The sequence below is a fragment of the Nesoenas mayeri genome (assembly GCF_963082525.1).
Source record: "Nesoenas mayeri genome assembly, chromosome: 3".
Classification (NCBI taxonomy): domain Eukaryota; kingdom Metazoa; phylum Chordata; class Aves; order Columbiformes; family Columbidae; genus Nesoenas; species Nesoenas mayeri.
In genome coordinates, this window is record NC_137544.1 from 38,792,106 (window position 1) to 38,819,662 (window position 27,557).

The 27,557-nt window shown below is 43.7% G+C and overlaps 1 protein-coding gene across 1 annotated transcript in view; it reads left to right on the forward strand.

Moving 5' to 3' along the window:
- Nucleotides 1-448: 448 nt before the first annotated feature.
- The window catches only part of ANKRD6 (ankyrin repeat domain 6), a gene marked incomplete at both ends in the record, with an annotated part of 34,604 nt that continues 7,495 nt past the window's right edge, over nucleotides 449-27,557 (forward strand). The window contains 8 exons of the mRNA XM_080342461.1: nucleotides 449-568; nucleotides 11,029-11,127; nucleotides 19,221-19,319; nucleotides 19,883-19,981; nucleotides 23,258-23,356; nucleotides 24,359-24,457; nucleotides 26,156-26,254; nucleotides 26,891-26,968. Coding sequence (XP_080198587.1) covers nucleotides 449-568; nucleotides 11,029-11,127; nucleotides 19,221-19,319; nucleotides 19,883-19,981; nucleotides 23,258-23,356; nucleotides 24,359-24,457; nucleotides 26,156-26,254; nucleotides 26,891-26,968 — 792 coding nt within the window. The remainder of the gene's footprint in view (nucleotides 569-11,028; nucleotides 11,128-19,220; nucleotides 19,320-19,882; nucleotides 19,982-23,257; nucleotides 23,357-24,358; nucleotides 24,458-26,155; nucleotides 26,255-26,890; nucleotides 26,969-27,557) is intronic.

The following is a 27,557-nucleotide window of genomic DNA, read 5'->3' on the forward strand; positions in this document are numbered from 1 at the left end:
GGGGGGGAAGGAGAGAAAGTCAGGGGGGCACACAAATACAGGATAGGCCAAAAGAGAGTTAAGCTTTCAGAAAGTTTAAGGATTTTGATCCCAAACTAGGGGAATGAGGGCATCCCAAAAATGTGCTACTATCTCCATCACTCTGCATTGCAACAGAAGTGCAATGTCTTCAGGAGGCTCTGAGGGTTTTTTGTGACCCTCTCCCAAAGCGATGAGAAGATGAACACCCGGGGAGGATCTGCTGCAGTGCTTCTGTCTCTGAAACCTTGCTGTTGTTGTCTGATCTTGCAGTGTTGTTTTCTGATCCACAGGTCCAGAGGATGGCATAGCAATAACGTCACCGTCCAGGGAGCCAGGGTCCTTCTCGCCTTCCTACATGCTGCTTGAACCGATCCCAAGCCTTTGTTTTTTGGACTGGAGAAACCTGAAAACCTTTCTCTGCTAATTCATGAGCCAGCAGGATGTGGTCGCCGTGCTTTCAGAACGCCTGCTTGTAGCCGCCTACAAAGGCCAAGTGGAGAATGTGGTGCAGCTTATCAACAGGGGTGCCAAGGTAGCGGTTACCAAGGTAACAGGAGAAAAACGCTTTGCGAAATCCCTGGTAACTAACATAACTCCTAGACCATTGTCTGTGAAAATGCCCTTGTAGCTTTACCAGCCTGAATGTGACCAAAGTTAGTGTTTAGATTTCCTTAAAGTTTATACTTGTTAGCTCATGTGGATATACAAAATACTGCATGTCTTGTAGTTACACGCTTCCCCATGGGTGCAGCTGCGGTGAACGCCGAGTCTTTAGAAATGCAGTGTGTTGGTGGAGGGGCAGCGACATTTTTCAAAGCGTGCATTGACTTTTGAACACTGTGCGAGCTGATGAATGGAGCAATTCATCACTGTTGAGGGAATGCGGCTCAGAGCGCCCATCCTTCTCGATGAGGGGATGGGGCAAAGCCACCTGTTGCAGTAAAAGTACACAGAAAACATTTCTTACCCTTGAAATCTCTTAGTACAGCAGCCTCGCTTATACCTGATATCTTCATTGATTCGTGCTCTGTAGTCCCTAGGCAGTTCCAAACTTGGGGATTTTAAACTGTGGTCCCTGTGCCTTCCAGATTAGGTCAGCAGAGAAAAACTTCTGCTTAGATATTAAGAGTTCAAACTGATACTCACCTATTCCTAACCAACATGTTATAAATAATACTAGCATATAGAAAGTGAGATAAAAGTGGCTGTTGCAGTGAAGGTTTGATCAGCAAAAACCCTTAAAATGAATCAGTTAAGTTAGATCTTTAGAGCTGTACCATAAAATTTGGGACATCCTGTTTTGGTGAACTGTTGTTCTCCATTTTATCTAGTTTTATTTGTATTTCCATATTGATTTTGAACATTATATATGTATGAGAGCTAATATTTACAGATAGAAAGCGAATGTGAATACATTTGATAAGTAATCTGTCATTTCCTCTTTTTATCTGTCAGTGACAGTTGTTTTCAATCCTTTGCAGTGTTTGAGTTGTAGATAGTATTTATTTTGAAAGCTGGGGTGATTCAAGGACAGCTGGTATTTCTAAGTTTTGTTTGCCAAAACTAAGTGCCCTCTTGTTGTTGGTAGATGCAAAGCACAGATGTAATAAACATGATGGCCCCAAAAATGCCTCTTTGGCTCTGTTGTCCAAGCAGCTCAGTAGCTGATGAACAGCTATTAAAGGTAGTCAGTAATAGATCAGGAAATACTGACTTGCAGATGTCTGAGTGGTAGCTTGGGGCTTTGTGGGTTATTTTGGAGGTTTTTTGGTTGTTGTTTGTTTGTTTGTTTGTTTTCTTTTAAGATCATGAGCTTTGAGATTGCTGAGGGACATACCTGAAAATACACAAACGACCAAAGGATGCCATACTTTGTATAAATTTGTGCATTAACGTAATGCACTGTTTAAACATAAAATGTTGTGTCCCTTGTAGTGGTTGCCAGAACAATCGATTTAAATGTTTCATGGGATTAGTTGCCATAATCCACAATTCAAATGCGGAAGAGACATTTTCTTATTGTTGAGGTTGTTTATTATGCAATTATAAATCCATTCTCTTAATGACAATTAGAAGCAAGGTGTGTAAATCTGACTTTCAAACACAAAGCCCAGTCAATTTGATAAAATGCAGATTTGCCAGAGTTGACAAGTTTTTCTTTCCTATACGGTATAGGTGGCTTCCTGCTGCTTGCACTTGCTTTATCATTTCCACCCTTGCATGGAAAATCAAAGCAAAGCTCATTTGGTGGCAAAACTGCGCCCAGCTGCAGAGTGTTGATGTTTCTGCAGGAAAGCCGTGCTCGCTGCTGAGCTGTGAGGCCGTCCCTGTAGCTGACCTGGTGCCATGGGATCGTAGCTATTCTTTCCTAGGGGTTGTGGGGTCATCCCTATGGAGCTGATCTTGCTGATCTGACTTCAACTCTTCTTCAAGAGTGTTGGGGAGTGCACAGGAGAGGCTCTCAGGGGAGTGGCTGAGGCTGTGTGCTTGGAGTATTTTGGAGGTGCACAGGCACTTATTCCTCCTGTCCTGTGAGCCAGATAGAGGTGAGCTCAATGTGAAACAAGAGGCGTGAGGCCAAGCTGCTGCCCTCATCAAAGCCCATCAGTTCAGGCTCGGTAATGTCCTACCCCAGGTCTGCACAGCATCCAGTTTGCACCTGCTGTCACCCAGCCAGCTGGCTGCACAGGGAGAGCATCTGCATATTTGCCTATGGAAGGCTGTATAAACATACCCTGGAAGAGCTCGGGTTGCTAATCTGGTGACACACAGGGGCTGGAAGGAGAAAGAAACATTCAAAGTCAAGGACAAGGTTGTCACGGGAGCAACCATGTGTAAATTAGACTCAGGTATATTTAAACTGGAAATTTGACGGGATTTGTTAGCCATCAGAGAGCCGGGTTCTTGTGCAGTCTTTCAATAAGCAGAACAGACAGAAAATGAGAACTACTTTTAGGGTAGGGGTTGTTAATTTTAGGATGGAAATTAGATGGCATGCATGTTGTAGTGGAGAACTATTGGTTAAGCTTTCAGATAAACTGAAACGCAGGGCCCTTTCCCCTCCCCAAGATAAAACTCATTGCAAAATGAAACGTAAAAATAAATGTATTCACGTGAATACCTCAGTTCTCTTGTACCTGTGTGTCTTCTGCTTTTATTCGTAGTTTTCAATTTGTTCTGTTAAATTAATTCTAAATTAATCCCTTTGGAGGGATTAGCTCCAGAGGGGGAAAAAAAAATGGTGGGGGCGTTGTACTTGTCAGCCAAAATTCCTGCCAAATTCTATCAGAGTTTTCTGGGAAGAGGACATGCAGAGACAAAGATCTTTGGAGAGGGAGAAAAAGTTCCCACATCTCTTTAGGCCTTAAATGTATTTCTGATATGCATCTGTAAGCACAGACTCATTCTTGTGAAAAACACCGTGCAGAGCCACAGCTTGAAGTGACCAGGAGCTAGAGCTAAATGCCAGAGAGTTCTTTATTCAAACGGGATTAATTGAGCATGGCTTAAAAAAAATTAAGCATATTTTTTGTGAAAAACCAAGTACTGTTAAATGCTGCATAGATGGCGAGTTTGTCCAGTTCTGTTTTTATCATATATGTGGACGGTCATAGGATGTGGTTAACTGCTGCTTCAGTAAACAACAATTCAGCTGCAAAATAGTATTTCATTTTTGTCACCCCTAAGTAGATGATTTCAGAAAAAGAAGAAGAATATGAAAGAAACAAAATTCAGTGGAGCATCCGTGTGTCCAGGTGTTCACTTCAGCATCCCCGGGGGTGCATTTATTTTGTTTTGACAGCCTTACTAGGAATTCACTTGTACAGGTGAAGGCAATATGGAAGTACACACTCCAGCATCTTCCCTGTCTCCAACTGGGGCTATTCCCAGGTTTGGGGGCTTTTTAAAACACGTAAATAAGAGCTGATGGCCACAGCACTGCTGACACGTTGATGCCAAGGAGCCCAGAGTGGGAGAGGGCTGGTGGCCCCACGTTGCACATACATCAAGTGCCCATCCTGGTGTTGGGATTGCGGCCACCAGCCATGCAGGGTGGTGGCCAAGAGATGGCCTGGTGCTCAGCAGAGGCTTCATGGCTCTGCTCTTCTCAAAGAGCATCTTCTCAACCAGGGTGCTCTGTTGCTTCTCTGCCTCTTAGGACAAAGAGATAATTTCCATTTTTGTGCCTTTTTGTCTGGTGTTCTTGACAGGTGTGAAATATGTAGCTGTTTTATTTACGAAAAGGGCAAAAAATACCCCAAACAACTGATCATGCAAATTGGTTGATCCAGCAAGCAGGTGCCTTTATAAAGTATTTTGGTGAATATGCTGCAAAAGCTGGAAAATTAAGAACTAGGTCTGGTATAATTAAGTCTTTTCTTCTGTGTGAGAAAGCTCGTCCCATCTTTCAGCCCTTTTGTAGCAGAGCTTTCTTTCAGTAAAGTTATTGCATCTTCAACATTAAAGGCCTGGGCCTTCTGCTGAGCTGCTCTGCCTTGCTGTCCTCCTAGGATGCTGTTTTCCTTTTCCTGGGTACTTTTTATTTGGATTTGCTGAATTCAATTAGATTAGGGAAAGGGCTGAGAACCACTAGGAGAGTCCCAGGAGAAAGGGCAGTAGTGACATCTCAGATCAGGTCGGCTCTTCTCTTGATCCTGTCCTCAAAATGGTGCCTGGAGGATGGAGAGAAGCAGGATTTCACCTCCTAGGCATCATCATCTGGTTTATCCCAGGGATGCCTGGCTGAAACAAGGCACTTCTGGGGGCATAGCAGTCCTTAACATGGACTTGTTCCATCCCCCAAGATGAAATTTCTGGGTCTGAACCTCTGCACTATAGTTCCCCAAAACAAGGTGCTACTGGGTGTTGGGTTTTGCTGGGGTGTTGCAGCAAGGGGTGCAGCATTCAATAGTGGGAACTAATGTGTCCAGAATAAGCTCTGTATTAGCAAGCACGCACAGATGAGTGCGCCACTTCTCTGCTAGATGTGGAAAAGATTGCCAGAGGAAGTAATAAAGGCAGTACAGGTAGTTTTAATGTAATTTGTGTAGCGCCATGGGTTTTGTGAATATTTTTTCAAAGGGAAGCAGAATAAAGCTTTTCTGCAGAGCGTAGCATTAAGATCATAGCTATAAAATTGAATTCTTCATAGAAGATATTATAATTCAGAAAAAACCCCATATAACTGCAAAAGGTAGTGCTTCTGTTTTGATTCAGTAATTCTGTTCGTTTGTTTGATTTGATTTTCTCAACTAGTCCTGTTAGGAGCCTGCCATATGGCAACACTTCCATAATGCTGGGGTACTTGTAATCTTGTCATCGGGATTTCAACTTCAGAGCATATTGAGTTCTTTAAAATGATCTTTTTTTTTCTTCCTTTTTAAGTTCAGACAGAAACAAAAGAAGAAATACATTTGACTGCTTTCACATTTTTGTGCTCTTTCAGTTTGTAGAACTACTGGTACCTGTTTTAAGCAATAAATAAAAATAATTGAAGGGGGACTAGCAAACATTTGTGAATGCCTATTGAGGTCAGTGAGAAACTTTCTGCTGAGTTGAGCAAGCAGGTTATTCATGGAGAACAGTCTAACAAATCATCAATGTGAACAATGTGACAAGACTTGGTTTTTACTTTCAAGCTTTGTAATAAAACTCGGATAGGCATATTTTTGTGCAGAGTAGATGAATAAATAGCAGTCCTTCTGCAGCACAAGAGCTGGGTGAGATGGAGAACTGAATGTACTTGCAAAAAAGTACCTACAAATATATAAACACAAGGAAAACTGATGGTGCTAAGCCCCCCAGTATGGATTTGGTTGCAGAGTGCACACACTGGCAGCTGCTCTAAGAAAATTCTGCTTTTGAACCGTGTGTATCAACAGCTGCCAGTCGACGTCTGGAAGTCAGAATACAGATTAAACACAAACAAAAACCCTACCCTTGCATTTCCCTGCTGAAATCCGTGTGGCTGTTTACTGTGCGTAGCTGCAGCGTGTCACGCTCCATGGAAGCTGCAGCCTCAGTGCAATAGGTCCCATTTGTTTTGTCAATAAACCAGTGATAGGGGAGGATTTGTATGATTTGTTGCCTGCTGAAGCAATTATTTACATTTGAATAAGAGTCCAAATTGCATATTTTTTATATGAATGACTGCTTTATTGGTTCATTAATCTCAAGTTGTAGCAATCCTTCATTTGTATTTCTGTAATAACCCCCAAACCATTACAGTTCATCTTTGGAATTGCTAGCAAGCTTTTAAGTCAGTCATCTGCATGTTAAGCAGTCCCTGGTTTTAGTGTTCTCTCATTAGACTGAGCATCTAAGAGACACTCTTGTTCATATATGTTTCCTTTCCCACTGGGACACATGTGTGTATTCAGATAAGCGCCCTCTTTGGTGCTGCAGTAGTGAGTGCAAAATGTCTTTATGGAGGAGGCACGCAGAGGGAAATTTGTCTATCTGCCTTCATCTCTCTTCCCCCTGGATATTGTATTTTGGGTAGGATGCATTGTTGTGAGAGAAAAATTTTATTTAAAAAGTTTCTCTCCAGAGATTGCTACATTGTAAGTTTGTCATCACAGCATGAGAGGCACCCAGATCCCCTTGTATAGTTTGTCCTGAATTGATGTGTGCATACATATGTATATGTTTGCATGGAGAGGTGGGTGGGAATGTTTTTTTCCATTGTTTTCCAGTGTTTGCATTGCCTGTACTGGAACATTGTCCGGCTGTTCCACCCACCTCTGCTCTCATTTTGATGTTACTTGGAAGAAAAATAAAATCTGGCATTGCCAGTTCTTGCAGGGTTATGATTAATCTTGAGAGGATCAGTGCTCTTCCAAAAGCCTGAGCCTCTAATCAGTGTAATGTGCTGGCCTTGATCCTCCTTCCCACTCTCCCATCCTAGGCAGGGTCATAGTTTTCCTTCATAGTGTCACTTCATAGTGAAAAAGCTCAAGAACTGCGTATATGCAGTAGCTATGGTCTCTGAAGGTCTCTCTCTGGAAGTCTCCAGTAGGTGGCATGCCTGTGAACTCTGTTTTCTTGGATAGAGAATCTTGAAACACACAAATCGTCTGAAATAAAAAGCCAAACTATAATCCTCTAGCCTTCTGTTTCAACAACTTTTTTTTTTTTTTTAAACAAGAGCTTGAGTTTTGGGGACCTGGCTGAATTTCTGAATGCTCGGGGGTGATGACAGGGGAAATGCACAGTTTTGTGAATCTCTGTTCACTAAGTGACAGGAGCAGACAGGCAATGTTGCTTTGCGTTGGCTCCTGTTCTTGGTGGCACTGAGGACGTGATGGTGCTTGGTGTCACTTACTGGGGGGACTGGAACAGGGTGGCCTTCTTGGCCAGCCTCCGCTCTTTCTGCCCTTGCCGAGCCTGGTGGCTTTCCTCTCTGCCTGCTGATCTGGCACTTCACCCTTTCTCCTGATGCCAGGGAAAGCACAGACCTGTGGTGGCCTCATTGAGTGTCCTCTCCTCCTCCAGCACCCATCTCCTCTGCCTGGCCGTGAGGCTGCCCAGCTATTGAGAACAGGAGCGGGGTTGGTGACAGGAGGACTTGGTGGTCCCCAGGGTAAGGGCAGCCTCCTCGGGGTAAGCCCGTTCCCTGGGGCAGCTTTATTTTAATGTGCATTTTAATGTGCCTTAAGGCACTGAACTGGCAGGTGAAGGTTGTTTGATCGGGATCTTCTGTGGTTTTGCAACCACGTCTTGTGCTTGCACCCTGCCACCGGGCACGCTCGGCGTGGTGATTGCCTAGGAGAGGGTGTTGGTTGAGGAAAACATGTCCCTCAGATTGAAATAAACTCATATTCTGCTTTCACAATTTATTTTTAACACAGTACCTTTGGCTGCACCTCAGCATTTTTTTTCAGTGGTTAGAGATGGTTATCAGAAAGTTTCCCTGCTGGGATATATTAATGTAGTTGACACTGTTTTCCTTTTAAAGTACATGACCTGCCTTCAAGTTGGGTTTGTTTGGGATTTTTTCTGGTCCGTGCACAGATTGCAGTAAATTGTTTTTGTGTTATATTAGTAACCTGCTGGGAAGCGAGACACCCGCATCAGGTGATTTACTTACTGCCATTAAGTAATGTAGAAAGTCAGAAGCCATAAACCTGAGTGTGCTGGAGCACATATTCATAATTCAGACATATTGTTCATAGCCAGGAATGATTTGTCAATCTGGCTTTTCTTTTTTTCCTTTTTTTTTTTTCTTGTCTTCCCTCCCCTCCATGTTGCCCGGAGACTTTTATGCCTCCTGCTGTTGAGTTACCTGGAACAGCAACATTGCCCTGGCTCTCCTCCAGGCTCATGGAGAAGGAAGCAAGCTCAGTGCAGCTCGGTGCCCTTTGCCATAGGGACAGGTTGAGCAAGAAGCACCCAAGCAGGAGGCTGGGTGGCACCAGGGACAATGGTGACAGCCTAATGCGAGCCCTTCCCACGCCTCCAGCGGGGCTGGAGTAGAAGTTTCCCACGTATGAATGAGCTGCTGCTGCTGCTAACGGGAAACAATGTCTGTCAGAATCGGTGGGGACTTTTCCTTTAGATCTGGCCCTTCAGATCAATAACATAGGACAGTTCATAGAACCATGGAATAGTTTGGGTTGGAAGGGACATTCAAACATCACCTAGTCCAACCCCCCTGCAATGAGCAGGGACATCTACAACTAGATCAGGTTGCTCAGAGCCCCGTCCAGCCTGGCCTGGAATGTTTCCAGGGATGGGGCATCTACCACCTCTCTGGGCAACTTGGGCCAGTGTTTCATCAGCCTCATGGTAATTTTTTTTTTCCTCTTGCCTAACCTGAATCTCTCCTCCTTTAGTTTAAAACTGTTGCAACAGGCCCTGCTAAAAACTCCATCCCCATCTTTCTTGTAGGCTCCTTTTAAGTACTGAAAGGCTTCAATAAGGTCTCCCTGGGGCCTTCTCTTCTCCAGGCTGAACAAATTAATCAGTGTTTTAACATTTTCAAAGCATAGCACAACTAGTCAGTAATGACACAGACATCTTGTCCACAGCTAGTCTGTGGTTTCCACACTGGTTTTCCTTTTTGCTCTGAAGAGGCTGAATTCCTGAGGCTTTGCCAGCTACACAGGTATGAGGTTTGCTCAGTGAAGACAGTCCTGTCCTGAGCTTGGTTTTTTATTTACCTGAAGTAGCTTTCCCCCTGGGAAAGTTGCTTAAAATCTCAGAAGGGTGCTGGTTACCTTCTGCTTACTTTAGGCCACTAGTAGCCAGCCAGCTTTTGAGGTGCATACTCCTTCTGTAGGTGATGTGTTAGGGCCGTTTATCTTCCTTTTCAGGGTAAATCTTTGGGTGGAAAAACAGACAAACACAGCAGCAGTCATGAGGAAATAGATATTTAATGATACAGGTGAAGAGGAATGTAATTCTTCTTTATCTCATAAAATACCTGGTGGAGAAAACAGGATTCTTTGTGAAGATAACTCCATGATTTTACCAATGGCTGGAATCCTGTTTTCTTAATCGAGATGAAATAAAATTTCCAATGAACAGTTACAGATGGTTGCTTTTTGACAGTTCTTAAGGTGTCCCACTTGCCTTTCATGTTGATGTTTTGAGATTTTATACACACACACACACACACACACACACACACATATGTCCTTCCCAGAACAGGAGTTAATTCTTGGCTCTCACTTACAAATCTTCTTTCTCAGGTTATATAGGTTAAATTTCTAGGGAATCACTTGTTGTAGTTCTCTGCTGTTGTCCAGACTGCCTCTTAAAATCTCTTCCCTCATCGACCATCTTTCCACATCAACTTTTAGGCCTCTTGTAGGAAAAGCAGCCTCTTCCCCCTTTCCTGAAATGTTTCATTTTAAATTCTGCCAAAGGATGATCAAGTGGAGCTCAGTTGCAAGTAACTGTTGTTTTCCTCTTGTAATTTTACTTAGATTGTTGGAACCTGTTTGTTGAGGAGTTGCTATCTTTAACAAAAAAATTGTGTTACTGTAAAATTTTGAGATTTTTTTTCCTCCTAAAAGCATAGGTGTATCCATCTCACTAATTAAAGCTTTTCAATCTGCCTGTTTATTAGGATACTGTCCTTGATTACACTATAGATTGAATTACTCATTACTATTTTATACTCTTACTTTCATGTGGATTAGAGCTTGGTAATGTTTAAAAATAACTGTTGTCTAAAAAAAACCCTGACAGATCTTTGGCAAAATGGGGATGGTTGTCGCTTAGAGCGACTACAAGCCTTCCATTCCTTTTAGGGGGAGCATCCGTCATACCCAACAGTCCAGTCATTCTTATTTCTATCACAAAGATGGTACCCATTACAAGGTAGGAATTGGCCTGCTACTGCAACTTCGTCGTACAGAAAGAAGTTGAAAGTGGTTGACAATTGTGGTCTCCAGAGGGACAGAAACAAAATAATTCTCTTTGGGCATGGACAGAAAGCCACATGTGAATTTGTAAGGAAGTATCCTTATGTGAATATAATATCCCTTTTGCAGAGTGTCACAGAATCACAGGATGTCAGGGATTGGAAGGGACCTCAAAAGATCATCTAGTCCAATTACCTTACTGGAGCAGGAACACCCAGATGAGGTTGCACAGGAAGGCGTCCAGGCAGGTTTGAATGTCTCCAGAGAAGGAGACTCCACAGCCCCCCTGGGCAGCCTGTTCCAGTGCTCTGGCACCCTCACTGAGAACAAGTTTCTTCTCATGTTTAAGTGGAACCTTTTGTGTTCAATTTGTACCCATTGCCCCTTGTCCTGCCACTGGTTGTCACTGAGAAGAGCCTGGCTCCATCCTCATGACACTCACCCTTGGGATAAACTGCAATATTGTAGAAGGGGGAGGAGGAGTTTCAGCATACACAAATATATGCCAATTGCTGCTAGCACGGGCTTCAGAGAGTGAAATATGGACAGAAGAACAAGGAAAAGAGGATAAAATTCTGGTCAACAACCACGCCTAAAAATTCACTTTAAAGTATTATTATTTTCTTCTCATTCATAGCATGGCCGGACCCCCTTGCATCTTGCTGCCCACAAGGGTCATCTCCGTGTTGTCCAGGTTTTGTTGAAGGCAGGCTGCGACCTGGATATTCAGGATGATGTAAGTAGATACAACCTTCTTGCTTTGGGTGGAGGGTAGAAGGTAATTTGCAAATAAGAGGAGACCTTCACTTCTTTGAAGTAGGATTAAATGAAAACGAAATCTGTCTCTGTATTTTCTAATTTGGAGATGTAGGCTCTAATTCAAAGAGGAAAAACTGCATAGGAGGCAAAGTCAAATGTGGTGTTTTTCAATGAATATCTTGGTCCTTATGCTCAAGAGCTCTTTATAAGAGCTCTGGTTGCACCAGGCTGGTGTGAGTAGCAGTGAGAGTCATCATCTGCCTTTTGGTGCAGAAATGAAATAAGAGCTTGTTGTAGCAGATGGGAACCCACTGGAGGATATCAGGTAGGGGACACAATCCGTTGCGATGTTTGCCTGAAGTGGGAGATGCTTTTTGTGTAGCACATGCCGCATGGAGCAGCTGCCCGGAGCACCGCGCGGCATCGCGGGGAAATCATCTCGTTGGCACTTGCATTTGATGTGGGGGTGGTCGCATCTGTGAGGCTGTTGTGTAGCGAAGCATCAGCCCAATGAAACCTGCTTTGAATTTAGCAAATGGTAGTTTGTTTTAATTCGGTATGGTATCTAAGTTATTGGAGTTTCTTGGTTTTCCAGGAGAATAATTCTAATCTCGGACCAGGCTTTAAGGTGCATTGAAGCGACCGGTGACGTGGTTTTAGTTACCTCACTCTGATGAACAAAGGGGTAGGCTGAAATGTGCAACAGCAGTTGAATAACCATGACTACTTCAGATTTGTTGCTAGCTAACTTCTGATAGCATGCTGGAGCAAGTTTGAGGAAGGGTCACTTTTGTTCCCCCTGCAATAAATAAGGCGAAGATTCTTCAAAGGACTTGAAGGTCGAAAGGTGGTTAGTAGAGGCACCTGTATGGTTGTTTAAAGGACACTCGAAATCTCCAGGTGCCTTTTGAAAATCCCCTCAGGCATTTGTTTCAGTCCAGGGGGTCTTAAATACCTATAGAAATTAGAAAACTGCTTTCCTTGTCTCCATGAGTAGCGGCTTCACTGTGAGACCTGAGCAGTCTGTCTGACAGGCTTTGGACTGTGGGGTACTGGTGCAGCCAGCTTTCTACTGGGAAACTTGTTTTTCTAGGGAGGAACTTTGCTTCCTGCACTATTTAGTATTTCCCTACGCTTGCCTGTGAAATGCAGCAGATTTGCAAATGTAATAAGGAGTATCAGTTTATTCAGATGTATCCTGAGCATGTTTTTTTGACTTCTCCCAGCAAAAATGGTTCATCAGATATTTAAGACGAAGTTGCAGGTACTTTACAAGTACAGTCTGTTTTCCTGAGAAAAGCAAGTTGCTGCTCTAAGAATGCAAGAGCTTCCACTGATTTGGACAAATGTGTTTTCTGTGGAAACTGTTTTTTGAGTAAGTCTGGGGTTTTTTTTAATCCTCTAGGAATAAAACCTAGGATGTTTATATGTAAGTATGATAGCCATTATGGAAAAATAACTCCAGTAAATCAGTGTTTAGCATCATTTCAGTTTAGCAAGGAGTCTTGCACTGCAGAAATACACAGCTCGTAGAAGACCTTTTTCACTTGCTTTGCAAGCTTCTCAGGGGCTTTGTTCACAACACTTGGATACCACCTCTAAATGTGGTGATGAATCTGAACAGAACAGATTCATGCTTAATTCACAGATACTGTTTCTTTAAAATGTGTTTTGATTTTAGTTCTGTATTTAGTACTAGTAATTTGGTTGGGCTTGAGGAGAGCCTCAGGACCTGCTGAGACTCAGTGTGTGTGTTTGGATTTGTCTCAGAGGAGAAGGAAGGCTAAAACTCCAAATGAAGATTTTTTTGCTTGTGGAAGGTATTAACTAAAATATTTCTGCTTTCCTTTTACATAGGTCTTCAAAGAAGGTTTTCTATTCATGATTTCTCCTTGTATAACTCATCTGTGTACTTTATTTACACTCCACAGAATACATTCATATTCTTTTAGTTGCAATCTATTGATTATGCCTTTGGTCACTTTTACTGTGTGCTTATTTGGCAGCGAAGGCATCTTAGTTTCAAGTGTTGATTAACATCTGTACGTTTTGTTGCTGTTTTTCAGGAATACAGATTTAGGTTGAGAGATTAAATCACTCATGAGAGTGGGGAGTATCATATTTAATTGCAAAGTAAATTACTTAGTTGATTTGTGTCTGTGGCATTGCCGTGATAGCATAAAAAAAATCTCCAGGTTCTAATAAGATGGCCTCTATTTCATTTTTCTAAATAACAAGAGAATCCTAAACATTTAGTTTTGGAGTTGATTCTCTTTAGCCAACGAATGAATGCAAAACTAACTTTTCATCTGCCACATGGTAAGCAGAAACTTAAAAGTTGCTGAATGTTGTGGAGAGAGTAAAACACTCACTTCATGTTCTGCAGATACATTCTTTAAAACACGATAAGAGCCGTAAGAATTAGTTGAAGAATGACCTCCAGTGGCCTGGAGTGGGATTATTATGAATTCCAGCCGGTGGAGTCCAGCTCTGTAGAGTACGCCACCCCGGGAGCTAACTCCTTCCTTCTCCCCGCCAATACTGACAAGTCTTACTGGGATCCCAGTGCCATCTCTGAGTGGTCAATGAGTATCCATACAGCCCACACCTCAGAAATAGTCAAGGAGAAAGTTGTCCCGGTGAAGGAACTCAAGGACGAAAAAGATAAGAGAAACCAGAAGAGAAAGGCTAGGAAGGAACCTAGAAGATCAGAAAGAGAGAAGGAGGTTAGAAATCTCGTGCATCAACCCTGCCTTGAGCTTGACGTCTCCCATGGCTGCATGTTGCGAAGCGCTGGGGCATGCCCGAGCTCTGCTGCGGTGCATGGCTGCATGGTGGGCATGGCGGGCTCTGCGCTGGCTGCTCTGCGTCGAGCTTCCTGCCCTGTGTGTGCTCTCTCACAGTCTGATGGAGAAAACAAGTTAATTTCAAACGAAGGCCCGAGGCCCCGAAACTTCTCTTCTGGAAGCTCCGGTTTAAGAAGCAGAAAAAATAATTTCAAATGGTACAATTACCTGGGGTTCCTAATCATTTCTAGCTGAATGTATAATAAATATGCAAAGTGGCTTATTCTTACACTCCCATTTCAGTCTCATTTAAGCTGTAATTTGTTTCCTTCATGTTTATGTTTTCATGCCTTTCTCACTTCTGCTGGTCATGCATCATCATTTATGAAATTATTCGTACTGTATATTATGGTGACTGCCTTTCTTTAGCAAAGGAGGAGGGAAGCAGCACAGTGACATTGAGAAACACAATGGCATGTTCAATTGCCTTTGGTAGAGCTGCTTCAAGATGTCCACATATGCTTGCATGCTCCTGCAAGTATTTAACACTTAGTTATATTTTAACTTTAAAGTATTTTACACTTTCTACCGTGAATTTAGTGGTTTGATTTCATAGTATAAGACTTTGCAGGTGCTGTCCAGCACTTTGTATCAGGGATGGAAGGCATGAGTTTTTGCTGGTTATTTTGGTGCAATTCTCGTGTAGCATGACAGTTGGGTGATTGCTGCAAACATATAAAGACAGTGAGGAGGAAAACACGACACTGGAGAGGGGCTTTAAAGGATATCGTACAACTGATGGATGCTTTGGAAAATAGGATTGTGCAGGAAAACAAAATATGGTGGTTATAGATATTTTTAAATCAGAAAAAGGAAAAACATGTATAACAAACCAGGGTAAACCAAATATCACTAAATTTGGGCAGTAGAGTCTATGATGGAGAGTCCAGTATCCCAGGAAAGCTGGCAGAAGAATTAATATCTACCTGAACCCCTTTTGTAAGTTGCTTGTGTTTTTTCCTTTCCCTTGGGGTGAACTTCAGGTGTAAAATAGATGCCTATCCAGTTCCTAGGTGCTTGGTCCCAGTGGTTGCATCCACTACTTTAAGTTAGTCAGCAAATTAAGAAACTCCAGAAGTTAGTTGCAAACACCAGGACACTGAGCAAATACCACAGGCCCAGCCGACACAGAAGTGCTAAAGGAAAGGGATCATGCCAAAATCTATGAGAAGGTCAAGATTTAAGTGTCTGCCTTTCTTCAGGACTCCCAGCCTATAGCCCTCTCCTGAAAGCAGGCGTTTAAGCTCTCAGTAAAGAGCATGGTTTCACCCTTTGGAAACGTACCCGCTGTGCGATAGCCCTGTTACAAGTAGAGCGTGCAGGGTGTGCAGGCCCACATCCCAGTCTCCCACCAACATCTCCTTCTCTCTAGCCTGTGAATACTGAGATTGTTCTTAAAATTGGAGCTCTTTCAACACAGCAATGCTCTCATGGCAAGACAAGCTGGGTGAGTACTATAACCTCTGGGGTTCTACAGAAGAGCCAGTGGCCACCTCCTCCGCTGGGCTCCTTCCCAAGGGTGGTGGGTGTACCTGCAACTTGCGTGGAGCTTCTTCCAGCAAGTGTATGAGAGATAAGGGGAGATAATGGGTGTTAGGGGCCATGACGGGGCTGGGTGGGTGCTATGATTCTATGATTCTACACAAGGACCTCCTCTGTTGCTGCCATGACTGCAGTGCCACGTGGCAGCATGCAAGCCAAGATGTCCAGGCTGTTGAGGTGGAAATGACTGAGTTTGAGTTGCTTTCAGGGCTAGGCAGCAGCTGAGAAGGGGAATTTAAGACACACTGTTGTAGACTTAAGAGCCTTACTTCTACCAAGCTTTCCTTAAGCACCTAAGTGCCTTTTTGGCTGTGGGCCCACGTCTGCATTTATGCAGACTGTTGTTTCTGTCAAGGTCACATTTATGTGACACATCACTGGAGTTATCTCTCTTCATTGCCACTGATCTGTGATCTGTTCCTAAGGCATAAATCACTTACAAATAGGATCATAAATTGTGCCCAACATAATAGTCTGGGCAGTTAATACACGTTTACTGGTGTAACTGGTCTCTGAGCCTCTGGAGCAGCCCCCTAAAGGCAGAGTTCTGATGAGTGCTTTCAGAGACAGTTATTTTAGCAATTAATAAAAAGATATGTGAGTTGGTGATTATGCTGTGAAAAATACCATAACTCATCTGTTTTCTCTGACTGTGTAGGAGGCAAGACAGGGGTTTGCACCCCTGCTGATGGGGAGGCAAGCCAGGTTAGAAATGCGGTGGTGCAGACCGGCTATTTACAGGTGGGCTCTGCCATCGGTGGCTGGGTCACACAGTGACTCACACACAGAGGCCACTGCAGTCTGGTGGTTTGGCTTCCACAACACCTTAAGTGGTTTAAGGTTAACTTGTGTGCTGGGGTCCAAGGGAATGGTCAACTAGGTCCTGTCCTGCTGGCTGAGGGGCCTGGAGCTGGTAGGGACCTTCACCAGGACATTGCTGCCTGCCATCTTTTCACTGGGAGGTGCCCTCAGTTCAGGTGGGGCAGGGTTTGAGATATCCTTTGAGACTCTCTCCTACATGGATGAGATGTTTATTTACCTGGTCAGGGTGCTGGTTGGATCTGTTACTCTTACATGCTTGGCTCTCCCCATGCTTGTATAGGAAAGATGTCATCACCAAAGCCCACACCTTGGGCAGGAGGCACCTGAGCCTGCCATCTGTGGGACTTGCATCCCATCACCTACCCAGGCTTCCATTTCACCCCCAGCACATGGGCTGGGCTCCTCAGGAGAGACCTGCTCCTGCCGCAGCGAGGCGTGCTTCCCGCTTTCCAAATATGTGTTTGTTTTTAGTTTAACTGAGGTGTCATGAGAAATAGCTGTCATATTTACAAATGCCAAGAAGCTGGATGGCCTTTGACCTCACTGCAGTTACTGTGGTGGGGTTGTGCTAATGAAAACAACAGCCTGGATTTAAACTGTCCTAGCAAGAATATCCTTAATTACAAACTAAATCAAATTCAGTCCATCCCTGCCCCTAGTTTGGTCTTCTCCACAATCAATTTTCCTGACAGTAAGGAAGTAGGAACCAACCATTCATTGTTCAAGCTCCATCCATCGCAGTGGCAGATGTTATATTGTTTTAGTCTTTATTATGATATCTTCTGTAGCTTTGAGGGTGCAGCAATACCAGTTGGCAGGGATAGGTTGACGGATTGCTTTCCACTTTGTGTTCATCAGATAAAATGACCTTTGCACTGTCCACATTACCCATGGCTGCAGTAGCTTTGCCAGTCATCAGTACCAAATGTTATCAAAAAAGGATGTTTAGTTCTTCCCTAGCTTGTTAGCAAGCAGGTTTCTGAGCAGTAATAGTCACGGGCAACTATCCAACACTTGCACTTGTGAGATGGTATATTTTGGACATTTTAAAAAACATTTTTGTTATATTTAAATTTGGAATAAATACACAAGTTCAGAGAACTTGCAGTGCTGTCAGTTTTCCAGTACTTCATGTTTTTCTGAAAGTCCCAGCTCCTGGAGCCATTATTGCCTTTGTTCAACATCTCTTAAAATACATTTCCAGTCTCAGTAGGGACCAGAACAAAAGTAAAAATATGTGACCTCTAAAGACAAAACATAGATGGCAAATTAAAAAAATTTAAAAAAAAAGAGCCCTCAACACAATTTTTTTAAATCAACTTCATGATTTTAAGCCGATGGAATGATTTACTGGTGGTGGCAGTTGGCCTGACAAGGGTAACTGACAGGTTGTGTTTGGCACTGCTCTTTCACCTGTGGATTAATAACTATTTTGGTGTCATTAACACAAAAGAACCCCACCAAGAGCAATTTTTAAATCAGCTGCTAATTGCCTTTGAAAACAAATTATTCAAATTATACAGTTATCTAAAGACTTGTAGACTGTAGGACAGAAAAAACAGAAATTCCTCTAGTTTTAGTGTTTAATATGATATGGTATTATCTGATAAAGATTGGTAGCAGAGAAATGTTGTATCTATTTAGAACTAGCTTCCTGCAAGCTTTTTTTCCTTGGGATACACTGCGTATCTCTGCCCTGCGTGTGTTTTTGGTGACCGTTGTCTAGATAAGCAGAAGTAGATTGGATTCCCGCTCTGTTTATTCATCCCCAAAAGGCTGTGTGCTGCCCTGAAGCCCATCTTTGTGCCTGGACTCCGGCTGTGCTTCAGCATTGCAGGTTCAAAGCAACTTCAAAGGAAAGCCAAGACTGGCTGTTGTGGCAGCTATTGTGGCTATTGCAGCTCATTTTCCCATCGGTTGGTGTCTTACATCCCTACACACTGCTGCATAAATCCTCCTTTTCCTTCTCTTTTATCGTAGTCTCACCAACATGCATGTAAAAATATAAGATGAGCCCTGATGGGCAGCACCAGTAGTTTGTGTCTCCCTAATTTTCAGTTTCTGGAAGGCTTGTAGAAAATTAATCTTGGGCTCCCTAGCTCAGAAAACATGTTCAACAGTTGTTAGAGGCGAAACAATGGGCAGTCAGGCAAGATGACCTCATCAGCATCATTTCTTTTGGAAACTTGGACAAAAGGAGATAAACAGACGTAAGAAACTTGCTTGTTGCTGCTATGTGGCAGGTCAGTGAGAAATGGACATTTTTTGAACCTCAAGATCACTCAGTTGCTTGAATGAAATAAGTTGATGGACTTGCAGTTGTGCTCCTCATTAAATTGCCTCCACTTTTAGCACTAATTATGAAATTCATCAGAGGTGCTGAAGAGACCCATCTCATCTCATGCTCCTTGTCCTAAGCAGGGCTGATGGAGCAATCAGAGCCAAAGCAGGAGAGCCTCATCCAGTTACTGCAAATACTGGAGGATCATTGTGATGAATTACTGTAGCCTGTAATTCCCCTTAGCTCCCTACAAATACTGTTGATTATTAGATACGTAGAGCCAGCTGTGTTAGATTCACAGCCTTTTAATACTATAGTATTTTCAGAAGGCTTCAGCACTGTATGAGGGATTGTGATGACTTGCAAACTTCTCTAAGCAGTTGCTTCATAGCTCTTTGATACTTTCAATAACTTAATTAATCTTGGAAACTTTAATGATAGTTGTTTACGACGACGGTTTTCAAGGCAGCTTGGATTTAAACAAGTGTTGTAGATGCAGTCCTTGTGTATGGTGCGCATTTGCATTGAGTCAAAATGAGGTGGGAATGGTACCAATAACAAATCTGCCTCTTTTTGCAGGGTGATCAGACAGCATTGCACCGGGCTGCTGTTGTAGGGAACACCGATGTTATAGCAACCCTGATTCAAGAGGGGTGTGCTTTGGACAGACAAGACAAGGTAACAGGCAAAAGCGAAGCCCTGCGGGATGGCAGAACAGCCAGACAGTAATATTAAGGTCTCAGAGAGAACGTTATGGTTTATACTCTTGAGTAAGTATCTGATGCTTTGAAAGTAATCGGAGCAGTTACACCGGAAAAAAAGCTGTACCGTCACTCTCATATAAATTACTGATTTATTTTTTAATATCAAGCTGATAGTTTTTGATTTAAGAGTCTGGTCTCAGCTCGTTAAGGGAGGAATTAAAGAAATGTACAACCATACTATGCCTTATGCAAAACACGGCACAGTTTCCCTTGATTATCCCAGAAACTGAGAATCCCAGGCTGTAAATTTAGTTTGGAAGTAAATATAACTAACTCCAAGTTCCAAACAAAAGAAATAATAATATTTTTAGCCTCTTCTAAAAAAAAAAAAAAAATAGAAAATAAGCTAAAAGGAGAGGAAAACGTTTTATTTTTTAAGTGACCATGCGGGGCGTGCAGCTGTTGCGTCCTGCATGTAGCGTCACTCTGCGTGTGGACGCAGCAAGCTCACCTTCTCCTCTTGTGTGTGCTCTTCAGGATGGGAACACGGCTCTCCATGAAGCTTGTTGGCATGGATTCAGTCAGTCTGCCAAAGCGCTCGTTAAAGCAGGAGCCAACGTTCTTGCCAAGAACAAGGTGAGACCCTTGCGGGAGGAGCTTTTGGTTCTGGTGTAACGTGGCACTGGAGATTTCTCACCATGGCGTTTCTCAGCAGGTGGGGGACCAGCTCCTGGTGGGATTTTTTTCTTCTTCGTTTTTTTATTGCATTTATTACGCTTGGATGGTTCCTCCACAGGCATTAGGAAATTCATATTTTAGCAGCTGATGCGGGAGGGACTCAATAGCGTATTGAATGATATGTTAATTATGACTGAGGAGCACTGCAATTCCAGTGGAAATCTCCATGGTGCTTGAATTTATACCAAGCTGATTCATTGTGATTGGTGTGATTTAAAATGAAAATGAATTGCACTAATAGGAAAACGGCACTCAAAATATTTCTTTTTCCAGAAATTAAACAGCCAAATGAATGTAAGCCACAGAGGGGAAAAAATACTGTATATTCTGATAGAAAGTTCATAATACATGAGTGTAGGCTCCTACCAAAATCTTGTAATGAACCTGGATTATCTTCCTTTTGGTATTTATAATACCTTCAGAGCAGCTTAGAGGAAAGTGAAACAAAGCAAGGGGTTTTAGTTCCGCTCTAACTGTAATACCTGTGGGAGGCTTGTCTTCAATTCACTGATTCAACGGTTAATGGAATAGTCTAGGAAATGGTGGTAGCAGCCAACAGTGTGGGCTGAGTTGGGGTTTGGATCCTGTGCTGGTGGGTCGTCAGATCACAGGTTAGTGCAGTGTCCATCATTACAGGCAAGAGAGCTTTGGGGTGGCTTTGTGGGATCTCTGAGCATTTTTTGGTAAGTGTGGCTCTAAACTGACAACTGAAAGGGACTTGCAAAGAAAGGGAAGAAGGGAAGCAGGATGGCCAAAGTCCAAGATTTGGAGTAAAAGGGCACATTGCCTGGGCATAGTGTTTCTGCATGCTTGCGTATATGCAGTATATATGCATACGTTTGTACAAATGTCGTCACTTTGTGGTCTATGCTTACCTCATCTTTGATATTATTTTATGTGTATTACTTCTTTTATATTGTTCCCACTTCCACTCTTTATTTTCTGTAATTATTTTTTGCTATAATGTTCACCTAGTATTGTATCAGAGGTACTTTAGACAACTTCCCATGCTTACGTGTAACAGACAATAGCGCTTGACTTTATAGTCCTGTGAACCATTAAACTCCATATGGCCGTGTATATGATGTACAAAGGTGTGGGCTTAAGATGCAAGTCTGGTTCTTCTGCATGCTTGGATGCCTCACGGTATCAGATTTATCTTACAATACAGCGTATCTCAACTGTTTGGAGACAATCTCTCTGGAAAAGTATGTGCACAGGGCAGCTCAGCAAGGCTGATGTCTGAAATATGACTGGCAGACTTTAATACTGCGTGAGCAGCTCCTGCACTGGTCTTTGATGTTTTACCCACACAATCCTCTACCTTTGCATTTCACTGCTTTAGTGTTTTTTAATGGACAAGATCTTGTCTCGGGAGCTGCTGAAAAATGCAGGAATTGTGCATACTTGCACATATGCACGTGCTTTTACTCCTTCTGCTTTCAAGAAAAACAAAGAGCTTAATTCTGTTTAATCCCCAAATGGTGTATCTGGTCTCTCAATGTTTTAAGTTACTGAAACAAGGCATAATCTTTGTGACGGCTTTTCCGGCAGCCAGGGCTGAGTGCCATGGGCAGGAGCACCATACGTGGTGTTGACTTACACCTGCACATCATGCGATTTTGGCTGGATGGGGCAGATATGGGCTGCTAGATTTGCCAAACCCTGCTAAGCAGCAGAAGGTGGGAGGGATTTGGCTTTATGTTTTCTGTAACTCCTGGTTAATATCTGCTGCAACTACTCGGGGCGTGCTTGTATGGATGCACTTCTCACAGCACAGCACCCTGAGCACAGTATGTAAAAAGGCAATGCAATTAGACAGCTTCTGCATTAAGTGAAAAGCAGAGGCCAGACGGGACACCTGGGATTTTAAAGGCAAATCAGGCAGGCATTTGAAGAATGGGACAACATATGGGTGAACCACCTGAGTAGCTGTAGTCCTCTTGTGCAGCAATCACCCTGCGGGTGCAGTTTATTTTCAGTCAAGTTTGCTTCATAAAAACTCTTCTGCTGTGATAGATCATCCCATGAGATTGGTCGCAGCCTTTGTTTTAGATCCTCCCATCAGTCTGTATGTTTCAGTGAAGATGTATTAGACCAATGAAGACCCCCAGATCTGTACAACTCAGACCCACTCACCTTCTCACAGAAGCTGCTGAGAGATTTGTCGCCGCGTGGGCCAGATGAGCCTCTGTAATGAGCCCTGACTCCCAACACCTGCACCGGGACTTTTCTCAGCATCCCGGTCCTTGCCCATCACCCACCGCACAGGACATCTCTGCCTTCCCACCGGTGCTGACCCTCCAAACAGCACAGCTGTGCCGGGGGCTTTTCAGAGATGAACTTAGGAAGAAAAAAAATTGACACTTAAAAGCAATTTAGCTGAGAAAGATGTTTGTGTCTGCCACAGCTTGGAGACTACACTTAGGCCTGAAATACTCTGTAATATGGAACCTAAGATGACATTCAAGAGTTGGCCCTTTGTAATTCAAACCCTTCAGCTTTGATCTGTGCCTTGAAAGCACAAGGGACAAATTAAAGGATATAATCAAGGTGAACAGGCAGCCTAGTAAGCATGGGAACCCTTTGTACCTGGGCTGGTTTCATTTCTAACTCGCAAGAGCCAAAACTCCCAAATATTTTCAGGCTGACAAAAGCCGAATGCTGTCAGAAAAACCTGTCGGACCAATAAAATCCTTCACAGTGTCAGAGAGAGAATGTACAGGCAAACTCTTTTTTGATTTCTCTCTGTAAAAATGGTTTTCTGAACATCAGAGCTTCCTGAGAGACTGAAATCTGCATCCTGCCCTGTGAGAGCATCCACTGACCCAGCCGCGCTTGGAGCTGGTTTATGTTACCATTGCAAGGAAACAGAAATTGTTGTGACCCTCGTCACACGATTTCCAGAGTTTTTGCTCCCTGCAAACACATTTGGCCAATGCAGATACTGTTAGACTGTACAGCTTCTGCCTTTACTATCCCAGGTAGATAATTTCCAGCATGAAGAGGGTATTTCAGTCTCCAGGTTCATTCAGCTCAGAGCTATGGGAAAATAACAGTAGCAGTTTCCCACCCCTGGGTGGATCTTCATGTGAGAAAACCCGTGAGGTTTTACTTTTTAAAGCTTGTGTCCAATTTCTGAATTTCTTTTATATTTTCCTGTATTTCTCTAAGGCAGGTAACACACCCCTTCACCTGGCTTGCCAGAATAGCCATTCCCAGAGCACTCGTGTTTTGTTACTTGGAGGATCTCGAGCAGACCTCAAAAACAACGTGAGTTTTGAAAAGGATGTGTTCGTTTTTGTGTGTCTTTGTTTTAGCTCTATTGGTTTAACTTGTAGAAATACTCAGAAATGCTTTAAACTGCGATTTTTATTATAAATGCTATTGGGAAAGCCACTAACAAACCATTGTGTACATCATGTTCGGGAATGTTTTCGGTACGACTGAGCGATGCAGTGCTTTGCACCCATCTCTTGAGTGGGGATGGAAGGAGCCAAAGGGGGTTTTGCTGCTGCTTTTGGTCGTCCTGATGGCCTGACCCACACACTGTCATGCAACTCTACAAAAGGGCTCCTCACAAAGACGGAGATCTTAAAGGGCTTTAGTGCCAGAGCAGGGAAAAGCCTCGGGCCTGCGCTCACTGAGACAGATGATATACACTGTGTGTTGGTCTGTCAAGTGAGGCAGATTCAAGGCGGCTCCAACTTCAGACAGCTTTCCTCCTGTTTTACAATGGATCTGGCACGACAAAAGGAACAAAAAGAATCTGCAAGAGGAAGCCAGATGTTTCTGACGCTGCTGGATAACAAGGTGGGCAGAGGCACACAGGAATAGGAACCCGTGGGGCTCTGCTCCCAGTCGTGCGTGTGCCACCCCTCGTGGGGACGCTGCTCTGGCCTCCGCTCCTCGTGTTTTCTTCATCGTGTGTGACGCCAAGTTGCGTTTCCAAATCACATTGGTTCGGGGTTCAGAACAGATTTAATGTGAACATAGAAATTGGGGTTTGTAGTGCAGTAAACCAGCATTTTACAAGTCCAGCATTTCACTTCAGTGGTTAGAGAATTTGACCCTCCCCACCCCAGCTCTTGCTGAACCTTTCCACTCATAAGAGTAGATGTTGTACTGCAGAGAAGACAGCATTGCTGTTCAGTGGAGGTGTGTGGCATTTACTGCTCCTTTTGGTTTAATAGGATGATTTCATCCCTGAACACCATGACCAGCGCAAGCTTTCCTACTGTGATTACATGCTCAAAGCTTTGTTTCTGTTTGCAGGCAGGAGATACCTGTCTGCACGTGGCTGCTCGTTATAATCACTTGCCCATCGTTAGGGTGCTGCTCAGTGCTTTCTGTTCTGTCCATGAAAAGAACCAGGTCAGTGCATGAACCTCATTGTGACTCCGCACCCTTTGCATTCAGCTGGTTGTTGGGAAGAGGGATTCCTGCCCAAGTGATCCCGCTTCACTCTGTGTTTCACTCAACCACCAGATGCCTGAGCTTTTTAGAATAGCCTTAGGGTAATGACATATCAGTGGTTTATTATTTTGCCATCACGTTTGCATCATTTCTTTAAAGCATTGCCCATTAGGAGGTTCTGTAATCCTGTGTTGGTGTGGAAAGGGGGTTTGGGACAGGGGCAATGAAACAGGGTTAGGAGTTGGTGCTGCTGGGTCCTCACCAGTTCTGTGCAGAACAGGACTGGGCAAGAGGCTCGGTCATTTTATGGGGGCCCATCTTCTCCTCTGGAACTAGGATTTAATGATCCTATGGCTGTTAGAGAGGCATTGTGAAGGAGAAGTCACTAACGTTCAGATGCTACAAAAGTGCAAATTCCTCCATAATGCTTTGCTGCATTTTGCAGAAGGGGACATAAAAAATGACATAAAAATGAAGAAAAAGTATTCTTTGAATACAAAGTAATGATCAGTCTAGCCTAGGTTTAATCATCCATACTTGTTTTGTAGAGAAGTAATTGATTGTTGTACCTATAGCAGAGCCTAATTGGGTGGTAGAAAGGAGTCAATTTAGTACATTATAATGTGTTAAATCTGCAAAGTAAATAGATTATGTGGTGCTTAACCACATCATCTCATGTTCCTGGGAAATTTTCCATGTGTGGTTGAGAACTATAAAGCTCTTTTCTGATCTGTACATTTAATCTTGTTTCTTAGATATGAGATATTACAGCAAACAAAATGAGTTTCAGCATGTTAAATTTACTGTGCGATTTTATTTGGAAATCAGTTTTTTAACTTTCAAAATGAGCCACTGAATATTAAGATTATCTGGTGTGAACCCAGCACACACAGACGCCCTTTTCCTTCATTCCCCAGTGCCACCTGAAGTTGTTCCATATTTACACATGTAAAGATTTTATTTATGAACATGCCTCATCCACGTTAGCAGCAAGCAATAGATTTCCTCTAGGCTTGAGGAGATCGAATTTTCTGCAGGCAAAATGCAAGGCAAAGGGGGCAGGAGGGCATTACATGCACGTGTCCAGTCTCCCTTGAAGAGCTGCTGGCTCTGTTACCCGTGCCCAAATCTGATCACAGCCGACAGGGGCAGGGCAGTGTGTGTTGGCGCTGGACCCAGATCACCTCCTGGCTTTGGTCCAAAACCTGTTTTTCTTGAGGAGTCTCACTAAGAAAACACCATCTCGCTGCTGGTTCTTATCTGATTATTACCAGAGTAATGCGATACACGACCACCTGCGCACCAAATAATCAAACCTGAAAAAAAGAAAGAGAAGGTTGTGGTGGGAAAACCAGTTCTGCCCTCAGATGCCGTATCCGTTTGCTGGTGATGGAGCTGGGCTGTCTCCAAGCTGTGTCGTGTGTCACTCGCGTTTGGTTAAACCAGATCGCCAGTGCCTCAGCTGCATTTCTCAAAACCCCCATCTGTCCTCCCAGTTCTGCTTTTTTTATTGACCAAGCCATATTTAAGCTTAGTTATTGCAGCAGTAACTCTATGTCTTTTGACCTCTGAGCACCTCTTAGGAAGGTGTGATTTCTGCAGGGTGAGACCCAAGGACGTGTGTTCCACAGTTGCTTTCTGCTTTGTAACTTGCAGGCAGGAGATACTGCGCTCCATGTAGCTGCTGCTCTAAATCACAGGAAGGTGGTTAAGCTGTTGCTGGAAGCGGGGGCTGACACATCTGTTGTCAACAATGTAAGCAGGACGTCGAGTTCCTTTGGTATTTTGTATTAGAATCGTAGAATCATAGAATGGTTTGGATTGGGAGGGACATTAAAGATCATCCAGTTCCAACCCTCCTGCCATGGGCAGGGACACCTTCCACCAAACCAGGTTGCTGAAAGCCCCATCCAGCCTGGCCTTCAACACTTCCAGGGATGGGGCATCCACAGATTCTCTGGGCAGCCTGTTCCAGTGCCTCAGCACCCTCATGGAGAAGAATTTCTTCCTTGTATATAACCTAAATCTACCCTCTTTCAGTTTAAATCCTTTACTGCTTGTCCTATCACTACACTCCCTGATAAAGTATCCCTCCCCATCTTTCTTGTAGGTCCCCATTAGGAACTGGAAGGCTGCTGTAAGGTCTCCACCGGAGCCTTCTCTTCTCCAGGCGGAACAACCCAAACTCTCTCTTAATGCAGTCTCCCTTCAACACTCTCTCTAGTGTTGGTAGAAAGTACTGGGTATTAGAGTTTAATTAAATCTGGGTAAATGAAAGCAGTTAGTCACTGTGCTTTTGTGCACAGAGCACGTGCTAACCTCGGGTAGAGAAATTCCACATTTCCAGCAGCTTGTGTTTTGAAGGAAATGCTATTTTCTTTTTCCTTTCAGGCAGGCCAGACCCCTCTAGAGGTTGCCAGACAGCACAATAACCCTGAGGTTGCGCTCCTCCTCACTAAAGCCTCACAGGTACGTTACAAATCTCTCCCTAACACTCACACACACATGGAATTGAGGCCAGTTAACCTAGAGGAGCCACAGCCCTTGGTTCTTCTGCTGTGAAAGGTGCCAACATTTCTGCTGGCATTGTGTGCTGGCCTCAGGTCTGTTGATGTGGAGCCTTTCAGCCCCCAAGCCCAGCAAAGAGTGCAGATTAGGGCTCAGTATTGAGCGCTGGTAGAAGTCCTGCTGGCATGACTGGCAGAGGATGGAGCAGCCAGAGGTATTTGTTCCCTGTCGTGGTCCAGGGGTTAGAAAGCTGCCCTGTACCTGAAAGCTTCTGTGTTGTGTCACTGCTGCCTGCCTCAGACATGTCCCACCCACAAGGTGGTTGCTTGAAATGGGGACATCTGTCCTGTTTGTACTGTGCTGCTGTGTGTGAAATGATACAATGCTGTTCAGGCTGGAAGGCACATGGCAGGGCTCTGTATTCTGGTATGAGACCAAGTGCAATCCCTGCCCTGCTCCTCCTTGTCACCTCTGCATGAAAAGGGCTTGGCTTGGCAACCAGCCCGGGGACACAGGAGGAGGCTCTCCCTTCTCCAAGGGACAGCGAAGT